The 19,207-nt window shown below is 40.9% G+C and overlaps 1 protein-coding gene across 4 annotated transcripts in view; it reads right to left on the bottom strand.

The window, feature by feature from the left end:
• Positions 1-19,207, bottom strand: part of LOC124125417 (poly [ADP-ribose] polymerase tankyrase-like) — a 66,202-nt gene that overhangs the window by 10,206 nt on the left and 36,789 nt on the right. For all 4 annotated transcript variants that reach the window (XM_048389544.1, XM_048388886.1, XM_048389258.1 and 1 more), the window contains 3 exons: positions 12,026-12,124; positions 9,238-9,366; positions 3,039-3,137 (listed from right to left, as the gene is read on the bottom strand). In XM_048389544.1, the coding sequence (XP_048245501.1) occupies positions 3,039-3,137; positions 9,238-9,366; positions 12,026-12,124 (327 nt within the window). The remainder of the gene's footprint in view (positions 1-3,038; positions 3,138-9,237; positions 9,367-12,025; positions 12,125-19,207) is intronic.

A 19,207-nucleotide genomic window follows, 5' to 3' on the forward strand; every position in this document is an offset into this window, starting at 1 on the left:
CATACACAGTACAAGTTATAACAGTGTCCTCCATACACAGTACAAGCTATAACAGTGCCATACAGCGTCCTTCATACACAGTAGAAGTTATAACAGGGTCCTTAATACACAGTACAAGTTGTAACAGTGTCCTTCATACACAGTACAAGTTATAACAGTGCCATACAGTGTCCTCCATACACAGTACAAGTTGTAACAGTGTCCTTCATACACAGTACAAGTTATAACAGTGCCATACAGTGTCCTCCATACACAGTACAAGTTTTAACAGTGTCCTTCATACACAGTACAAGTTATAACAGTGCCATACAGTGTCCTTCATACACAGTACAAGTTATAACAGTACCATACAGTGTCCTCCATACACAGTACAAGTTATAACAGTGTCCTCCATACACAGTACAAGTTATAACAGTGGCATACAGTGTCCTTCATACACAGGACAAGTTGTAACAGTGTCCTTCATACACAGTTCAAATTATAAGAGTGTCATACAGTGTCCTTCATACACAGTACAAGTTATAACAGTGCCATACAGTGTCCTCCATACACAGTACAAGTTATAACAGTGTCCTCCATACACAGTACAAGTTATAACAGTGCCATACAGTGTCCTTCATACACAGTACAAGTTATAACAGTGCCATACAGTGTCCTCCATACAGAGTACAAGTTATAACAGTGCCATACAGTGTCCTCCATACACAGTACAAGTTGTAACAGTGTCCTTCATACACAGTACAAGTTGTAACAGTGTCCTCCATACACAGCACAAGTGATAACAGTGCCATACAGTGTCCTTCATACACAGTACAAGTTGTAACAGTGTCCTTCATACACAGTACAAGTTGTAACAGTGTCCTTCATACACAGTACAAGTTGTAACAGTATCCTTCATACACAGTACAAGTGATAACAGTGGCATACAGTGTCCTCCATACACAGTACAAGTTGTAACAGTGTCCTTCATACAAAGCACAAGTGATAACATTGCCATACAGTGTCCTCCATACACACTTCAAGTTCTAACAGTGGCATACAGTGTCCTCTATACACAGTACAAGTTGTAACAGTGTCCTTCATACACAGTACACGTTATAACAGTGTCCTTCATACACAGCACAAGTGATAACAGTGCCATACAGTGTCCTCCATACACAGTACAAGTTGTAACAGTGTCCTCCATACACAGTACAAGTTATAACAGTGTCGTTCATACACAGTACAAGGTATAACAGTGTCCTCCATACACAGTACAAGTTATTACAGTGTTGTTCATACACAGTACAAGTTATAACAGTGCCATACAGTGTCCTTCATACACAGTACAAGTTATAACAGTGTCCTCCATACACAGTACAAGTTATAACAGTGTCCTCCATACACAGTACAAGTTATAACAGTGCCATACAGCGTCCTTCATACACAGTAGAAGTTATAACAGGGTCCTTAATACACAGTACAAGTTGTAACAGTGTCCTTCATACACAGTACAAGTTATAACAGTGCCATACAGTGTCCTCCATACACAGTAGAAGTTGTAACAGTGTTCTTCATACACAGTACAAGTTATAACAGTGTCCTTCATACACAGTACAAGTTATAACAGTGCCATACAGTGTCCTCCATACACAGTACAAGTTAGAACAGTGGCATACAGTGTCCTTCATACACAGGACAAGTTGTAACGTAGCTCTGTATAGTGTGGAGTGATAGGGGGATCCTCTCTAATGTAATGTAGCTCTGTATAGTGTGGAGTGATAGGGGGATCCTCTCTAACATAACGTAGCTCTGTGTAGTGTGGTGTGATAGGGTGGTCCTCTCTAATGTAATGTAGCTCTGTATAGTGTGGAGTGATAGGGGGATCCTCTCTAATGTAATGTAGCTCTGTATAGTGTGGAGTGATAGGGGGATCCTCTCTAATGTAACTTAGCTCTGTGTAGTGTGGTGTGATAGGGTGGTCCTCTCTAATGTAATGTAGCTCTGTGTAGTGTGGAGTGATAGGGTGGTCCTCTCTAATGTAATGTAGCTCTGTGTAGTGTGGAGTGATAGGGGGATCCTCTCTAACATAACGTAGCTCTGTGTAGTGTGTTGAGATAGGGTGGTCCTCTCTAGTGTAACGTAGCTGTGTATTATGGAGTGATAGGGGGATCCTCTCTAATGTAACGTAGCTCTGTATAGTGTGGAGTGATAGGGGGATCCTCTCTAATGTAACTTAGCTCTGTGTAGTGTGGTGTGATAGGGTGGTCCTCTCTAATGTAATGTAGCTCTGTGTAGTGTGGAGTGATAGGGTGGTCCTCTCTAATGTAATGTAGCTCTGTGTAGTGTGGAGTGATAGGGGGATCCTCTCTAGTGTAACGTAGCTGTGTAGTGTGGTGTGATAGGGGGATCCTCTCTAATGCAACGTAGCTGTGTAGTGTGGAGTGATAGGGGGATTCTCTGTAATATAACGTAGCTCTTTGTAGTGTGGAGTGATAGGGTGGTCCTCTCTAATGTAATGTAGCTCTTTGTAGCGTGGAGTGATAGGGGGATCCTCTCTAATGTAATGTAACTCTGTGTAGTGTGGTGTGATAGGGGGATCCTCTCTAACATAACATAGGTCTGTGTAATGTGTTGAGATAGGGTGGTCCTCTCTAATGTAATGTAGCTCTGTGTAGTGTGGTGTGATAGGGGGATCCTCTCTAATGTAATGTAGCTCTGTGTAGTGTGGAGTGATAGGATGGTCCTCTCTAATGTAATGTAGCTCTGTGTAGTGTGGAGTGATAGGGGGGTCCTCTCTAATGTTATGTAGCTCTGTGTAGTGTGGAGTGATAGGGGGGTCCTCTCTAATGTAATGTAGCTCTGTGTAGTGTGTTGAGATAGGGTGGTCCACTCTAATGTTATGTAGCTCTGTGTAGTGTGGAGTGATAGGGGGGTCCTCTCTAATGTAATGTAGCTCTGTGTAGTGTGTTGAGATAGGGTGGTCCACTCTAATGTTATGTAGGTCTGAGCAGTGTAGTGTAGGCTGATATGGTGGTGGAACTGTCTCTAGTACTCACTGAGCCACAGTCGTTGAGGTGACACCCTGCCTCTATGAGCACTGTGGCCACTTCAGGGTGTCCATGGTAGGAAGCAAACATCAGGGATGTGAAGTCAACCTGCAGGAAGACACTCAACATAATGACATGAAATGCCACGTAAGCTTGAATAGCTCAATTTAGAGTACAGGAGTTTTGAGAATGATTCAAACCTTAAAAACTGACAATACACAAAAGATTGACAATAAAAAGCTTTTGGCTCCAGTACACCAACATCCAATTACACCAACATCCAATTATATCCATATCCCATTACACCAACATCCATTACACCAACATCCATATACCAACATCCATTACACCAACATCCAATTACACCAACATCCAATTACACCAACATCCATACACCAACATCCAATAACACCAACATCCAATTACACCAACATCCAATTACACCAACATCCATATACCAACATCCATATACACCAACATCCATTACACCAACATCCATATACCAACATCCATATACACCAACATCCACACACCAACATCCATTACACCAACATCCATACACCAACATCCATTACACCAACATCCATTACACCAACATCCATTACACCAACATCCATACACCAACATCCATACACCAACATCCATACACCAACATCCATACACCAACATCTATTACACCAACATCCATTACACCAACATCCATTACACCAACTTCCATACACCAACATCCATTATACCAACATCCATTATACCAATATCCATACACCAACATCCATACACCAACATCCATACACCAACATCCATTACACCAACATCCATTACACCAACATCCAATTACACCAACATCCAATTACACCAACATCCATACATCAACATCCATTACACCAACATCCATACACCAACATCCATTATACCAACATCCAATTACACAAACATCCAATTACACCAACATCCAATTACACCAACAACCATTACACCAACATCCATTACACCAACATCCATTACACCAACATCCATTACACCAACATCCATACACCAACATCTATTACACCAACATCCATACACCAACATCCATTACACCAACATCCATTACACCAACATCCATACACCAACATCCATACACCAAGATCCATACACCAACATCCATACACCAACATCCATTACACCAACATCCAATTACACCAACATCCAATTACACCAATATCCATACACCAACATCCATTACACCAACATCCATAAACCAACATCCATACACCAACATCCAGTACACCAACATCCATACACCAACATCCATTATACCAACATCCATTACACCAACATCCATTACACCAACATCCATATACACCAACATCCATATACCTCAACACCCATTACACCAACATCCATTACACCAACATCCATATACACCAACATCCATTACACCAACATCCATTACACCAACATCCATATACACCAACATCCATACACCAACATCCATTACACCAACATCCATATACACCAACATCCATTAAACCAACATCCATATACACCAACATCCATTACACCAACATCCATTACACCAACATCCATTACACCAACATCCATTACACCAACATCCATACACCAACATCCATACACTAACATCCATACACCAACATCCATATACACCAACATCCATATACACCAACATCCATTACACCAACATCCATACACCAACATCCATTACACCAACATCCATATACACCAACATCCATACACCAACATCCATATACACCAACATCCATATACACCAACATCCATTACACCAACATCCATACACCAACATCCATACACCAACATCCATTACACCAACATCCATATACACCAACATCCATATACACCAACATCCATTACACCAACATCCATTACACCAACATCCATATACACCAACATCCATACACCAACATCCATTACACCAACATCCATATACACCAACATCCATATACACCAACATCCATACACCAACATCCATATACACCAACATCCATTACACCAACATCCATTACACCAACATCCATACACCAACATCCATTACACAAACATCCATTACACCAACATCCATATACACCAACATCCATACACCAACATCCATATACACCAACATCCATATACACCAACATCCATTACACCAACATCCATACACCAACATCCATTACACCAACATCCATATACACCAACATCCATATACACCAACATCCATACACCAACATCCATATACACCAACATCCATATACACCAACATCCATTACACCAACATCCAATTACACCAACATCCATTACACCAACATCCATTACACCAACATCCATTACACCAACATCCATACACCAACATCCATTACACCAACATCCATTACACCAACATCCATATACACCAACATCCATTACACCAACATCCATATACACCAACATCCATTACACCAACATCCATATACACCAACATCCATTACACCAACATCCATATACACCAACATCCATTACACCAACATCCATACACCAACATCCATTACACCAACATCCATATACACCAACATCCATTACACCAACATCCATACACCAACATCCATTACACCAACATCCATATACACCAACATCCATTACACCAATATCCATTACACCAACATCCATACACCAACATCCATTACACCAACATCCATTACACCAACATCCATGTACACCAACATCCATTACACCAACATCCATATACACCAACATCCATACACCAACATCCATTACACCAACATCCATATACACCAACAACCATTACACCAACATCCATTACACCAACATCCATTACACCAACATCCATTACACCAACATCCATACACCAACATCCATTACACCAACATCCATACACCAACATCCATACACCAACATCCATTACACCAACATCCATTACACCAACATCCATACACCAACATCCATATACCAACATCCATTATACCAATATCCATACACCAAGAACCATACACCAACATCCATAATACCAACATCCATACACCAACATCCATACACCAACATCCATATACCAACATCCATTACACCAACATCCATACACCAACATCCATTATACCAATATCCATACACCAAGATCCATACACCAACATCCATAATACCAACATCCATACACCAACATCCATATACCAACATCCATTATACCAACATCCATATACCAACATCCATTATACCAATATCCATACACCAAGTTCCATACACCAACATCCATATACCAACATCCAATTACACCAACATCCATTACACCAACATCCATTACACCAACATCCAATTACACCAACATCCAATTACACCAACATCCATATACACCAACATCCATATACACGAACATCCATATACACGAACATCCATATACATCAACATCCATTACACCAACATCCATACACCAACATCCATTACACCAACATCCATATACACCAACATCCATACACCAACATCCATATACACCAACATCCATATACACCAACATCCATTACACCAACATCCAATTACACCAACATCCATTACACCAACATCCATTACACCAACATCCATTACACCAACATCCATACACCAACATCCATTACACCAACATCCATTACACCAACATCCATATACACCAACATCCATTACACCAACATCCATTACACCAACATCCATATACACCAACATCCATATACACCAACATCCATTACACCAACATCCATACACCAACATCCATTACACCAACATCCATATACACCAACATCCATTACACCAACATCCATATACACCAACATCCATACACCAACATCCATTACACCAACATCCATATACACCAACATCCATTACACCAATATCCATTACACCAACATCCATTACACCAACATCCATTACACCAACATCCATGTACACCAACATCCATTACACCAGCATCCATATACACCAACATCCATACACCAACATCCATTACACCAACATCCATATACACCAACAACCATTACACCAACATCCATTACACCAACATCCATTACACCAACATCCATTACACCAACATCCATACACCAACATCCATTACACCAACATCCATACACCAACATCCATACACCAACATCCATTACACCAACATCCATTACACCAACATCCATACACCAACATCCATATACCAACATCCATTATACCAATATCCATACACCAAGAACCATACACCAACATCCATAATACCAACATCCATACACCAACATCCATATACCAACATCCATTACACCAACATCCATACACCAACATCCATTATACCAATATCCATACACCAAGATCCATACACCAACATCCATACACCAACATCCATATACCAACATCCATTATACCAACATCCATATACCAACATCCATTATACCAATATCCATACGCCAAGTTCCATACACCAACATCCATATACCAACATCCAATTACACCAACATCCATTACACCAACATCCAATTACACCAACATCCAATTACACCAACATCCATATACCAACATCCATTACACCAACATCAATACACCAACATCCATTACACCAACATCCATTACACCAACATCCATACACCATCATCCATTACACCAACATCCATTACACCAACATCCATATACCAACATCCATTACACCAAGATCCATTACACCAACATCCATACACCAACATCCATATACCAACATCCAATTACACCAACATCCAATTACACCAACATCCAATTACACCAACATCCATATACCAACATCCATTACACCAACATCAATACACCAACATCCATTACACCAACATCCATTACACCAACATCCATACACCAACCTCCATTACACCAACATCCATTCAGCAACATCCATTACACCAATATCCAATTACACCAACATCCATTACACCAACATCCATATACCAACATCCATTACACCAACATCCATTACACCAACATCCATACACCAACATCCATATACCAACATCCATTATACCAATATCCATACACCAAGATCCATACACCAACATCCATAATACCAACATCCATACACCAACATCCATATACCAACATCCATTATACCAATATCCATTCACCAAGATCCATACATCAACATCCATAATACCAACATCCATTACACCAACATCCATACACCAACATCCATATACCAACATCCAATTACACCAACATCCATTACACCAACATCCAATTACACCAACATCCAATTACACCAACATCCATATACCAACATCCATTACACCAACATCAATACACCAACATCCATTACACCAACATCCATTACACCAACATCCATTACACCAACATCCATTACACCAACATCCATTACACCAACATCCATTACACCAACATCCATTACACCAACATCCAATTACACCAACATCCATTACACCAACATCCATATACCAACATCCATTACACCAACATCCATTACACCAACATCCATTACACCAACATCCAATTACACCAAGATCCATACACCAAGATCCATACACCAACATCCATTACACAAACATCCATTACACCAACATCCATTATACCAACATCTATTACACCAACATCCAATTACACCAACATCCAATTACACCAACATCCATATACCAACATCCATTACACCAACATCCAATTACACCAACATCCATTACACCAACATCCAAAGTACCAACATCCAATTACACCAACATCCATTACACCAACATCCATACACCAACATCCCATTACACCAAAAACCATTACACCAACATCCATACACCAACATCCATTACACCAACATCCACTGTACCAACATCCAATTACACCAACATCCATTACACCAACATCCAATTACACCAACATCCATACACCAACATCCATACACCAACATCTATTACACCAACATCCATTATACCAACATCCAATTACACCAACATCCAACTACACCAATATCCATTACACCAACATCCATTATACCAACATCCATTACACCAACATCCATTACACCAACATCCATTATACCAACATCTATTATACCAACATCCGGTACACCAACATTCATTGTACCAAGATCCCTATACCAGCATCCATTATACCAACATCACATGCCAAGATCCATGTGTGCCTACATCCCATTATTATGACCTGTACATTAACTCGAGTCTGTGGAAAACCCTTTCAACAAGAATCTTCTTGATTATGACCTGCACATTAGTTAGAGTCTGTGGAAGTCACATACCTCCCCAAGGTCACTGCCCTTAGCATTGACATCACTTCCTGCTGTGACAAGCTGCTCGGTGATTGCACTCAGTTTGCGGTCATCGGTGCCCTTTGACCTTGCAGTTTCATGAAGAGCTGTTCGGTTATCCTAGGGATTGATACAACTGATCTTAGTCATTGATGTTTTCAGTGACAAATGCAGCGAGAGAATAATTATACATCAATGATCAGTCTTGATTTTCTGCCAAAACAGATTGGTTTGGGCTACAATGTAAAATAGTGGTGAAAATAATTTGAATGGATAATAGAAACTTAGTGATGACACAAGTTGTTTGCAAAAAGGTTTGCAAGTCCATCCCTCTCGATTGAACACATTACTTGCAACATTTGCACCATGCCGACACAACTTCACTCTGTGAAATAGTCCGTTTTGGAAATAGTATTGAAACCCAAAAGACAGGCAGAAGACTCATCTATGTTACCTACCTGAATTCAGACAAAATAAATATTGAAAAATCGCCAAAAATATCGTGTTTTGATTCAGTTGAAATAATGCACACAATCACTTAAGAATCAACAAAAAGTCATTTTTAAACTATATATGTAGTTAGTCTTGAACTTATCTGCCAGACAGTCTGGTAGGTCGAGGTTTTTGGTTTTTTTAAATTCTGGGGAATTGGGATACTCAAATATAATTTGGGAAGTTTTACTGTCATTTGCTGCAGACTTAGAGCTGAGTTGACCCATGTAAACACAGCTGGAGGTCTAGTTGACCCATGTAAACACAGCTGGAGGTCTAGTTGACCCATGTAAACACAGCTGGAGGGTCTAGTTAACCCATGTAAACACAGGTGGGGGTCTAGTTGACCCATTTAAACACAGCTGGGGGTCTAGTTGACCCATGTAAACACAGGTGGAGGTCTAGTTGACCCATGTAAACACAGTTGGAGGTCTAGTTGACCCATGTAAACACAGTTGGAGGTCTAGTTGACCCATGTAAACACAGCTGGAGGTCTAGTTGACCCATGTAAACACAGCTGGAGGTCTAGTTGACCCATGTAAACACAGCTGGAGGTCTAGTTGACCCATGTAACCAGAGCTGGAGGTCTAGTTGACCCATGTAAACACAACTGGAGGTCTAGTTGACCCATGTAAACACAGCTGGAGGTCTAGTTGACCCATGTAAACACAGCTGAAGGTCAAGTTGACCCATGCAAACACAGCTGGAGGTCTAGTTGACCCATGCAAACACAGCTGGAGGTCTAGTTGACCCATGTAAACACAGGTGGGGGTCTAGTTGACCCATGCAAACACAGCTGGGGGTCTAGTTGACCCATGTAAACACAGGTGGAGGTCTAGTTGACCCATGTAAACACAGCTGGAGGTCTAGTTGACCCATGTAAACACAGCTGGAGGTCTAGTTGACCCATGTAAACACAGGTGGAGGTCTAGTTGACCCATGTAAACAGAGCTGGAGGTCTAGTTGACCCATGTAAACACAGCTGGAGGTCTAGTTGACCCATGTAAACACAGCTGGAGGTCTAGTTGACCCATGTAAACACAGGTGGGGGTCTAGTTGACCCATTTAAACACAGCTGGGGGTCTAGTTGACCCATGTAAACACAGCTGGAGGTCTAGTTGACCCATGTAAACACAGCTGGAGGGTCTAGTTAACCCATGTAAACACAGGTGGGGGTCTAGTTGACCCATGTAAACACAGCTGAAGGTCAAGTTGACCCATGCAAACACAGCTGGAGGTCTAGTTGACCCATGCAAACACAGCTGGAGGTCTAGTTGACCCATGTAAACACAGGTGGGGGTCTAGTTGACCCATGCAAACACAGCTGGGGGTCTAGTTGACCCATGTAAACACAGCTGGAGGTCTAGTTGACCCATGTAAACACAGCTGGAGGTCTAGTTGACCCATGTAAACACAGCTGGAGGTCTAGTTGACCCATGTAAACACAGGTGGAGGTCTAGTTGACCCATGTAAACAGAGCTGGAGGTCTAGTTGACCCATGTAAACACAGCTGGAGGTCTAGTTGACCCATGTAAACACAGCTGGAGGTCTAGTTGACCCATGTAAACACAGCTGAAGGTCAAGTTGACCCATGCAAACACAGCTGGAGGTCTAGTTGACCCATGCAAACACAGCTGGAGGTCTAGTTGACCCATGTAAACACAGCTGGAGGTCTAGTTGACCCACGTAAACACAGCTGGAGGTCTAGTTGACCCATGTAAACACAGCTGGAGGTCTAGTTGACCCATGTAAACACAGCTGGAGGTCTAGTTGACCCATGTAAACACAGCTGGAGGTCTAGTTGACCCATGTAAACACAGCTGGAGGTCTAGTTGACCCATGTAAACACAGCTGGAGGTCTAGTTGACCCATGTAAACACAGCTGGAGGTCTAGTTGACCCATGTAAACACAGTTGGAGGTCTAGTTGACCCATGCAAACACAGCTGGAGGTCTAGTTGACCCATGTCAACACAGCTGGAGGTTTAGATGACACATGTAAACACAGCTGGAGGTCTAGTTGACCCATGTAAACACAGCTGGAGGTCTAGTTGACCCATGTAAACACAGCTGGAGGTCTAGTTGACCCATGTAAACACAGCTGGAGGTTTAGATGACCCATGTAAACACAGCTGGAGGTCTTGTTGACTCATGTTAACACAGCTGGAGGCCTAGATGACCCATGTAAACACAACTGAGGTCTAGTTGACTCATGTTAACACAGTTGGAGGTCTAGTTGACCCATGTAAACACATAACCTTATTGTTAGCTGAAGGCAAGAAGTCTGACCTTGTTTGCTAGATGGACGTCACAGCCATGGTGAATCAGCACCTTGACCGCCGCGGGGTAGCACCAGTAGCATGCATTGTGCAGGGCCGTCCAGCCATTCTGAAGCAGAAAGGAACCCAGGTGTATGAGTACATATTATCTTACAGAGAATTATATCAGAAAGTCATGATAACTTACCATGCTTACCACTGTCCTAAATAAGTCAGTGAAGTGACCTGTCACTGTCATCAATAAGTCACAGTATGGTGACATATTGTCATCAATAAGTCACAGTTAGATGACCCACTGTCCTTAATAAGTCACGGTAAGGTGACCTGTCACTGTCATCAATTAGTCACAGTGAGGTGACCTGTAACTGTCATCAATAAGTCAGTGAGGTGACCTGTCACTGTCATCAATAAGTCACAGTAAGGTGACCTACTGTCAACAATAAGTCAAAGTGAGGAGACCTGTCACTGTCATCAAAAGGTCACAGTAAGGTGACCTACTGTCAACAATAAGTCACAGTAAGGTGACCTGTCACTGTAATCAATAAGTCACAGTGAGGTGACCTGTCACTGTCATCAATAAGTCACATTGAGGTGACCTGTCACTGTCATCAAAAAGTCACAGTAAGGTGACCTACTGTCAACAATAAGTCACAGTAAGGTGACCTGTCACTGTAATCAATAAGTCACAGTGAGGTGACCTGTCACTGTCATCAATATATCAGAGTAAGGTGACCTGTCACTGTCATCAATAAGTCACAGTGAGGTGACGTGTCACTGTCATCAAAAAGTCACAGTGATGTGACCTGTCACTGTCATAAATAAGACACATTGATGTGACCTGTCACTGTCATCAATAGGTCACAGTAAGGTGACCTGTCACTGTCAACAATAAGTCACGGTGAGGTGACCCGTCACTGTCATCAATATATCAGAGTAAGGTGACCTGTCACTGTCATCAATAAGTCAGACTGAGATGACCTGTCACTGTCATCAATATATCAGAGTAAGGTGACCTGTCACTGTCATCAATAAGTCACAGTGAGGTGACCTGTCACTGTCATCAATAAGTCACAATGAGGTGACCTACTGTCAACAATAAGTCACAGTGAGGTGACCTGTCACTGTCATCAAGAAGTCACAGTAAGGTGCCCTACTGTCAACAATAAGTCACAGTGAGGTGACCTGTCACTGTCATCAAGAAGTCACAGTAAGGTGACCTACTGTCAACAATAAGTCACAGTGAGGTGACCTGTCACTGTCAACAATAAGTCAGAGTAAGGTGATCTGTCACTGTCATCAATATATAGAGTAAGGAGACCTGTCACTGTCATCAATAAGTCACAGTAAGGTGACCTACTGTCAAGAATAAGTCACAGTGAGGTGACCCGTCACTGTCAACAATAAGTCACAGTGAGGTGACCTGTCACTGTCAACAATAAGTCACAGTGAGGTGACCTGTCACTGTCAACAATAAGTCACAGTAAGGTGACCTACTGTCAACAATAAGTCACAGTGAGGTGACCTGTCACTGTCATCAATATATCAGAGTAAGGTGACCTGTCACTGTCATCAATAAGTCAGAGTAAGGTGACCTACTGTCATCACAAAGTCACAGTTAGGTGACCTGTTGTCATCAATAAGTCACGGTGAGGTAACCTGTCACTGTCATCAATAAGTCACAGTAAGGTGACCTGTTGTCATCAATAAGTCACAGTAAGGTGACCTGTCACTGTCAACAATAAGTCACAGTAAGGTGACCTACTGTCAACAATAAGTCACAACGAGGGGACCTGTTACTGTCATCAATATATCAGAGTATGGTGACCTGTCACTGTAATCAATAAGTCACAGTGAGGTGACCTGTCACTGTCATCAATATATCAGAGTAAGGTGACCTGTCACTGTCATCAATAAGTCACAGTGAGGTGACGTGTCACTGTCATCAAAAAGTCACAGTGATGTGACCTGTCACTGTCATAAATAAGACACATTGATGTGACCTGTCACTGTTATCAATAGGTCACAGTAAGGTGACCTGTCACTGTCAACAATAAGTCACAGTGAGGTGACCCGTCACTGTCATCAATATATCAGAGTAAGGTGACCTGTCACTGTCATCAATAAGTCAGACTGAGATGACCTGTCACTGTCATCAATATATCAGAGTAAGGTGACCTGTCACTGTCACCAATAAGTCACAGTGAGGTGACCTGTCACTGTCATCAATCAGTCACAATGAGGTGACCTACTGTCAACAATGAGTCAGAGTGAGGTGACCTGTCACTGTCAACAATATATCAGAGTAAGGTGACCTGTCACTGTCATCAATAAGTCACAGTGAGGTGACCTGTCACTGTCACCAATAAGTCACAGTGAGGTGACCTGTCACTGTCATCAATAAGTCACAGTAAGGTGACCTACTGTCAACAATAAGTCACAGTAAGGTGACCTGTCACTGTAATCAATAAGTCACAGTGAGGTGACCTGTCACTGTCATCAATAAGTCACAGTGAGGTGACCTGTCACTGTCATCAAAAAGTCACAGTAAGGTGACCTACTGTCAACAATAAGTCACAGTAAGGTGACCTGTCACTGTAATCAATAAGTCACAGTGAGGTGACCTGTCACTGTCATCAATATATCAGAGTAAGGTGACCTGTCACTGTCATCAATATATCAGAGTAAGGTGACCTGTCACTGTCATCAATAAGTCACAGTGAGGTGACGTGTCACTGTCATCAAAAAGTCACAGTGATGTGACCTGTCACTGTCATCAATAAGACACATTGATGTGACCTGTCACTGTCATCAATAGGTCACAGTAAGGTGACCTGTCACTGTCAACAATAAGTCACGGTGAGGTGACCCGTCACTGTCATCAATATATCAGAGTAAGGTGACCTGTCACTGTCATCAATAAGTCACAGTGAGGTGACCTGTCACTGTCATCAATCAGTCACAATGAGGTGACCTACTGTCAACAATGAGTCAGAGTGAGGTGACCTGTCACTGTCAACAATATATCAGGGTAAGGTGACCTGTCACTGTCATCAATAAGTCACAGTGAGGTGACCTGTCACTGTCACCAATAAGTCACAGTGAGGTGACCTGTCACTGTCATCAATAAGTCACAGTAAGGTGACCTACTGTCAACAATAAGTCACAGTGAGGTGACCTGTCACTGTCATCAAGAAGTCACAGTAAGGTGCCCTACTGTCAACAATAAGTCACAGTGAGGTGACCCGTCACTGTCAACAATAAGTCACAGTGAGGTGACCTGTCACTGTCAACAATAAGTCACAGTGAGGTGACCTGTCACTGTCATCAAGAAGTCACAGTAAGGTGACCTACTGTCAACAATAAGTCACAGTGAGGTGACCTGTCACTGTCAACAATAAGTCAGAGTAAGGTGATCTGTCACTGTCATCAATATATAGAGTAAGGAGACCTGTCACTGTCATCAATAAGTCACAGTAAGGTGACCTACTGTCAAGAATAAGTCACAGTGAGGTGACCCGTCACTGTCAACAATAAGTCACAGTGAGGTGACCTGTCACTGTCAACAATAAGTCACAGTGAGGTGACCTGTCACTGTCAACAATAAGTCACAGTAAGGTGACCTACTGTCAACAATAAGTCACAGTGAGGTGACCTGTCACTGTCATCAATATATCAGAGTAAGGTGACCTACTGTCAATAATAAGTCACGGTGAGGTGACCTGTCACTGTCATCAATAAGTCAGAGTAAGGTGACCTACTGTCATCACAAAGTCACAGTAAGGTGACCTGTTGTCATCAATAAGTCACGGTGAGGTAACCTGTCACTGTCATCAATAAGTCACAGTAAGGTGACCTGTTGTCTGTCAACAATAAGTCACAGTAAGGTGACCTACTGTCAACAATAAGTCACAACGAGGGGACCTGTTACTGTCATCAATATATCAGAGTATGGTGACCTGTCACTGTCATCAATATATCAGAGTAAGGTGACCTACTGTCAACAATATATCAGAGTAAGGTGACCTACTGTCAACAATAAGTCACAGTAAGGTGACCTGTTGTCATCAATAAGTCACAGTAAGGTGACCTGTCACTGTCAACAATAAGTCACAGTAAGGTGACCTACTGTCAACAATAAGTCACAACGTGGGGACCTGTCACTGTCATCAATATATCAGAGTAAGGTGACCTGTCACTGTCATCAATATATCAGAGTAAGGTGACCTACTGTCAACAATATATCAGAGTAAGGTGACCTACTGTCAACAATAAGTCACATAAGGTGACCTGTCACTGTCATCAATAAGTCAGAGTATGGGGATGTGTTCACAACCAATCACAGCATAACCAAGGTGCAAACAATCATGATTGTGAAAAGGAAGAAAGGTATTTAGATCACAAAGTTGTGTTTGAGTAATTGTATTGATGCATTCCATAGAGGATATTTCATGTATCGAGTGAAATATCCACTTTCTCTCATCGAGTGACGGTGGTAAAGGAGATATTTTCCCTCGTGGCTACACCAATTGTGAAAACATATCCTTTCCCTGTCACTCGATGAGAGAAACGGGATATTTCGCAAGACACATGGAATATATCCTATCTATCATAACCTATTTTTTGTGCAGTTGTCTACCGGAAAATTAAATTATTTAAATACAAATGTAAAACCTTAAGACGAAAATTCTCCCTTCCTAAGGCAGAGGGATGGATCTCATTCCCTTGTATTTGGGACTTAGTAAGTCGTTTTGTGTTTGCAAATCATAAAAAAGTCTGAAAAATATTTAGGATCATACATTTTGATATGATTATAGATCAAATCAACTTTAACAAAAAAAATATCCTTGAAAACTACGAGACTGCTGTTGGAAGCAAAAGAATACACATGGGTCAAGTAACCAAAATGGCCCTTTGTGAAACAAACAGTCTTGATTGAGTGACGAGTTAAAGAAGAGGGAAGAGATATTAACTTGACTATCTGTCATTATTTTGCCTTGTCAACGTGGAACTAACGTATAAAGGACTTTTCTCAACTTCAGAAAACTCACAATTTCACACTGAAGTATATAATAAATAACATAATTAATCGTTTACTGTAACTGACTTCATGCATTAAATCCCGTTACTCCATATTTTATGTAAACAAAATAATTACCAAAAAAAATTATTCTGAAGAAACTGACATTGTCTTTTACTCTTTAGGTGCAGAAAACTATAGAAATCATTAAAGGGGCACTGATCTAAAGAAATTCTCCGGGACTGGCTGTTGCCTTTGTTATTGTTTTTTTCCCCATGAGTAACCGGATGATACGCAACGCAACTGAGCGTGACAAGAGACTGGGCTACCGTCTGAAAGGACAGCTAAATAAACTTGGAGGCAATATTTGTTTTACGCATTTTGGATCACTGATTGGTTAACTGTGATCTATAAAGATTTCGAAAAAGGGTGCATGTTAATTAATTTCTTCAGCCTACACAAACAGACAAAAAGAATGGTGGAGCTCATCGGATGTCGTCATTTGGAAATACCCCTGATTGTTATAGTTTAATCATAAAAAAAGCATCCATGCAGTGAAAGCATTTTCGGATTTCGGATTGCGTCAATAAGGATTTCTTTAACAGATTGACTTAAATTGATTAAGACAATCAAAAGGGCCTAAAAACATCACAATAGATTATTAGGTAGGTTGGATTAGACAATATAGAAATGTACTTTTCATCATAACATTTACAGTCTCTCGGTGATGATATTAAACATAAAAATCTTTGGAATTTGTTTTATAATAATACAGATGGACATATTTTTCAGTCAATTTGTAAAATAACTGAATATTTAGGCGTTTAATAAATATTCTTAGAGAAAATTTTGCACATTTTGACTGTAAAAATATAAACACGATAAAATAAGCAATACTCAGGTGAAATATTTACTTTGTGTTGCAAGTCAAAATAGTGTAAACGAAAATCACACAATTACCAAGCAAGTGACTTATCAAAACTTCGTCACCATTACCGATGCTTCCCACAAAGAAACCTACATTTCCTTATTATTTCCAAAACTGTATTTCATTTTATTGATCAATGTGACCATACGCCGTTATACTATCAATAAAAGTGACAAATGCGCTTACAAATTGTGCAGCACAGGTCCCGAACTAGTCTATATTTCTACTGTATCATCCGGGTACTCACGGGAAAAAACAATAACAAAGGCAACAACCAGTCCCTGGGAATTGCTTTAGATCAGTGACCCTTTAAGAGTTTGGCTGCAACAACAACCAAACCTTTGCCATCCCTTTACCGAGGAGAGGTCAACAATTTGGAGAGTGGTCCAAAGAGACCAGAGCCAGAGACCAGAGGGTGTTGATTTCTTTCTACTAATAGAATACAGAGGCAACGACGAAATACTATGATTCTCAACAGACAACAAACTTCATCATCTCTGCAACCCTAATGTAATTTATGATGATGGAGCTTTCTATGTGGCAGCCTTGTTGTTCCATCAACTGTACTCCATACCCAGATGTGCGATGTTTCCTCGTGTGTATGTCCTCCTTCCCGACAAGATCAAACTACTTGTAGATGCAAGAAACACACACTTCTGACACTCGCACCCACAGGGATTTGGATAACATGATGTTGAGTGTTAATCACAATGTTCAGTACAAACGTTGAACAATATCCATTCAGACATAATCGTTGGTGAAGGAGTTGAATTGAAGAGCTTATGTTGAACGGTAAAGAAGACTTCAAAATACAACATCAAACTATGTTTACATTCTAAGGCGTTATAATGAGGCAATATCAGTCTCGTTATAGACGACTATCTTTGTGTACATTTGTTTACGTTGAATACTTTGGTGGGTGAGGTTCAGAAAACTAAAATAGAAAGAAAATACAATCCTTACTTTTGGCTGAACCAGTTAAATAGTCAAAATTACCAATTTAAAAGAATAACAAACAACTTTCTGACAAAATACTCAAAATTGCTTACAACTGCCAAATGGTTACTGAATTGAAGTTATAAACGCATTGAACACTTGAGAGATAAAATAATATTAACTTAGGCATTGGAAGTTGGGAGTTGCTTTACACTTTGGAGAATGTAACCGTGGTCCTAATAAGATGGAGATTTGACTGATTGTGTGGGGAACATGAGCTTTTTTGAACATGTGACTTGAAATGAAATTGA

This window comes from Haliotis rufescens, unplaced genomic scaffold, assembly GCF_023055435.1.
Source record: "Haliotis rufescens isolate VD_foot unplaced genomic scaffold, xgHalRufe1.0.p SCAF_1, whole genome shotgun sequence".
Classification (NCBI taxonomy): domain Eukaryota; kingdom Metazoa; phylum Mollusca; class Gastropoda; order Lepetellida; family Haliotidae; genus Haliotis; species Haliotis rufescens.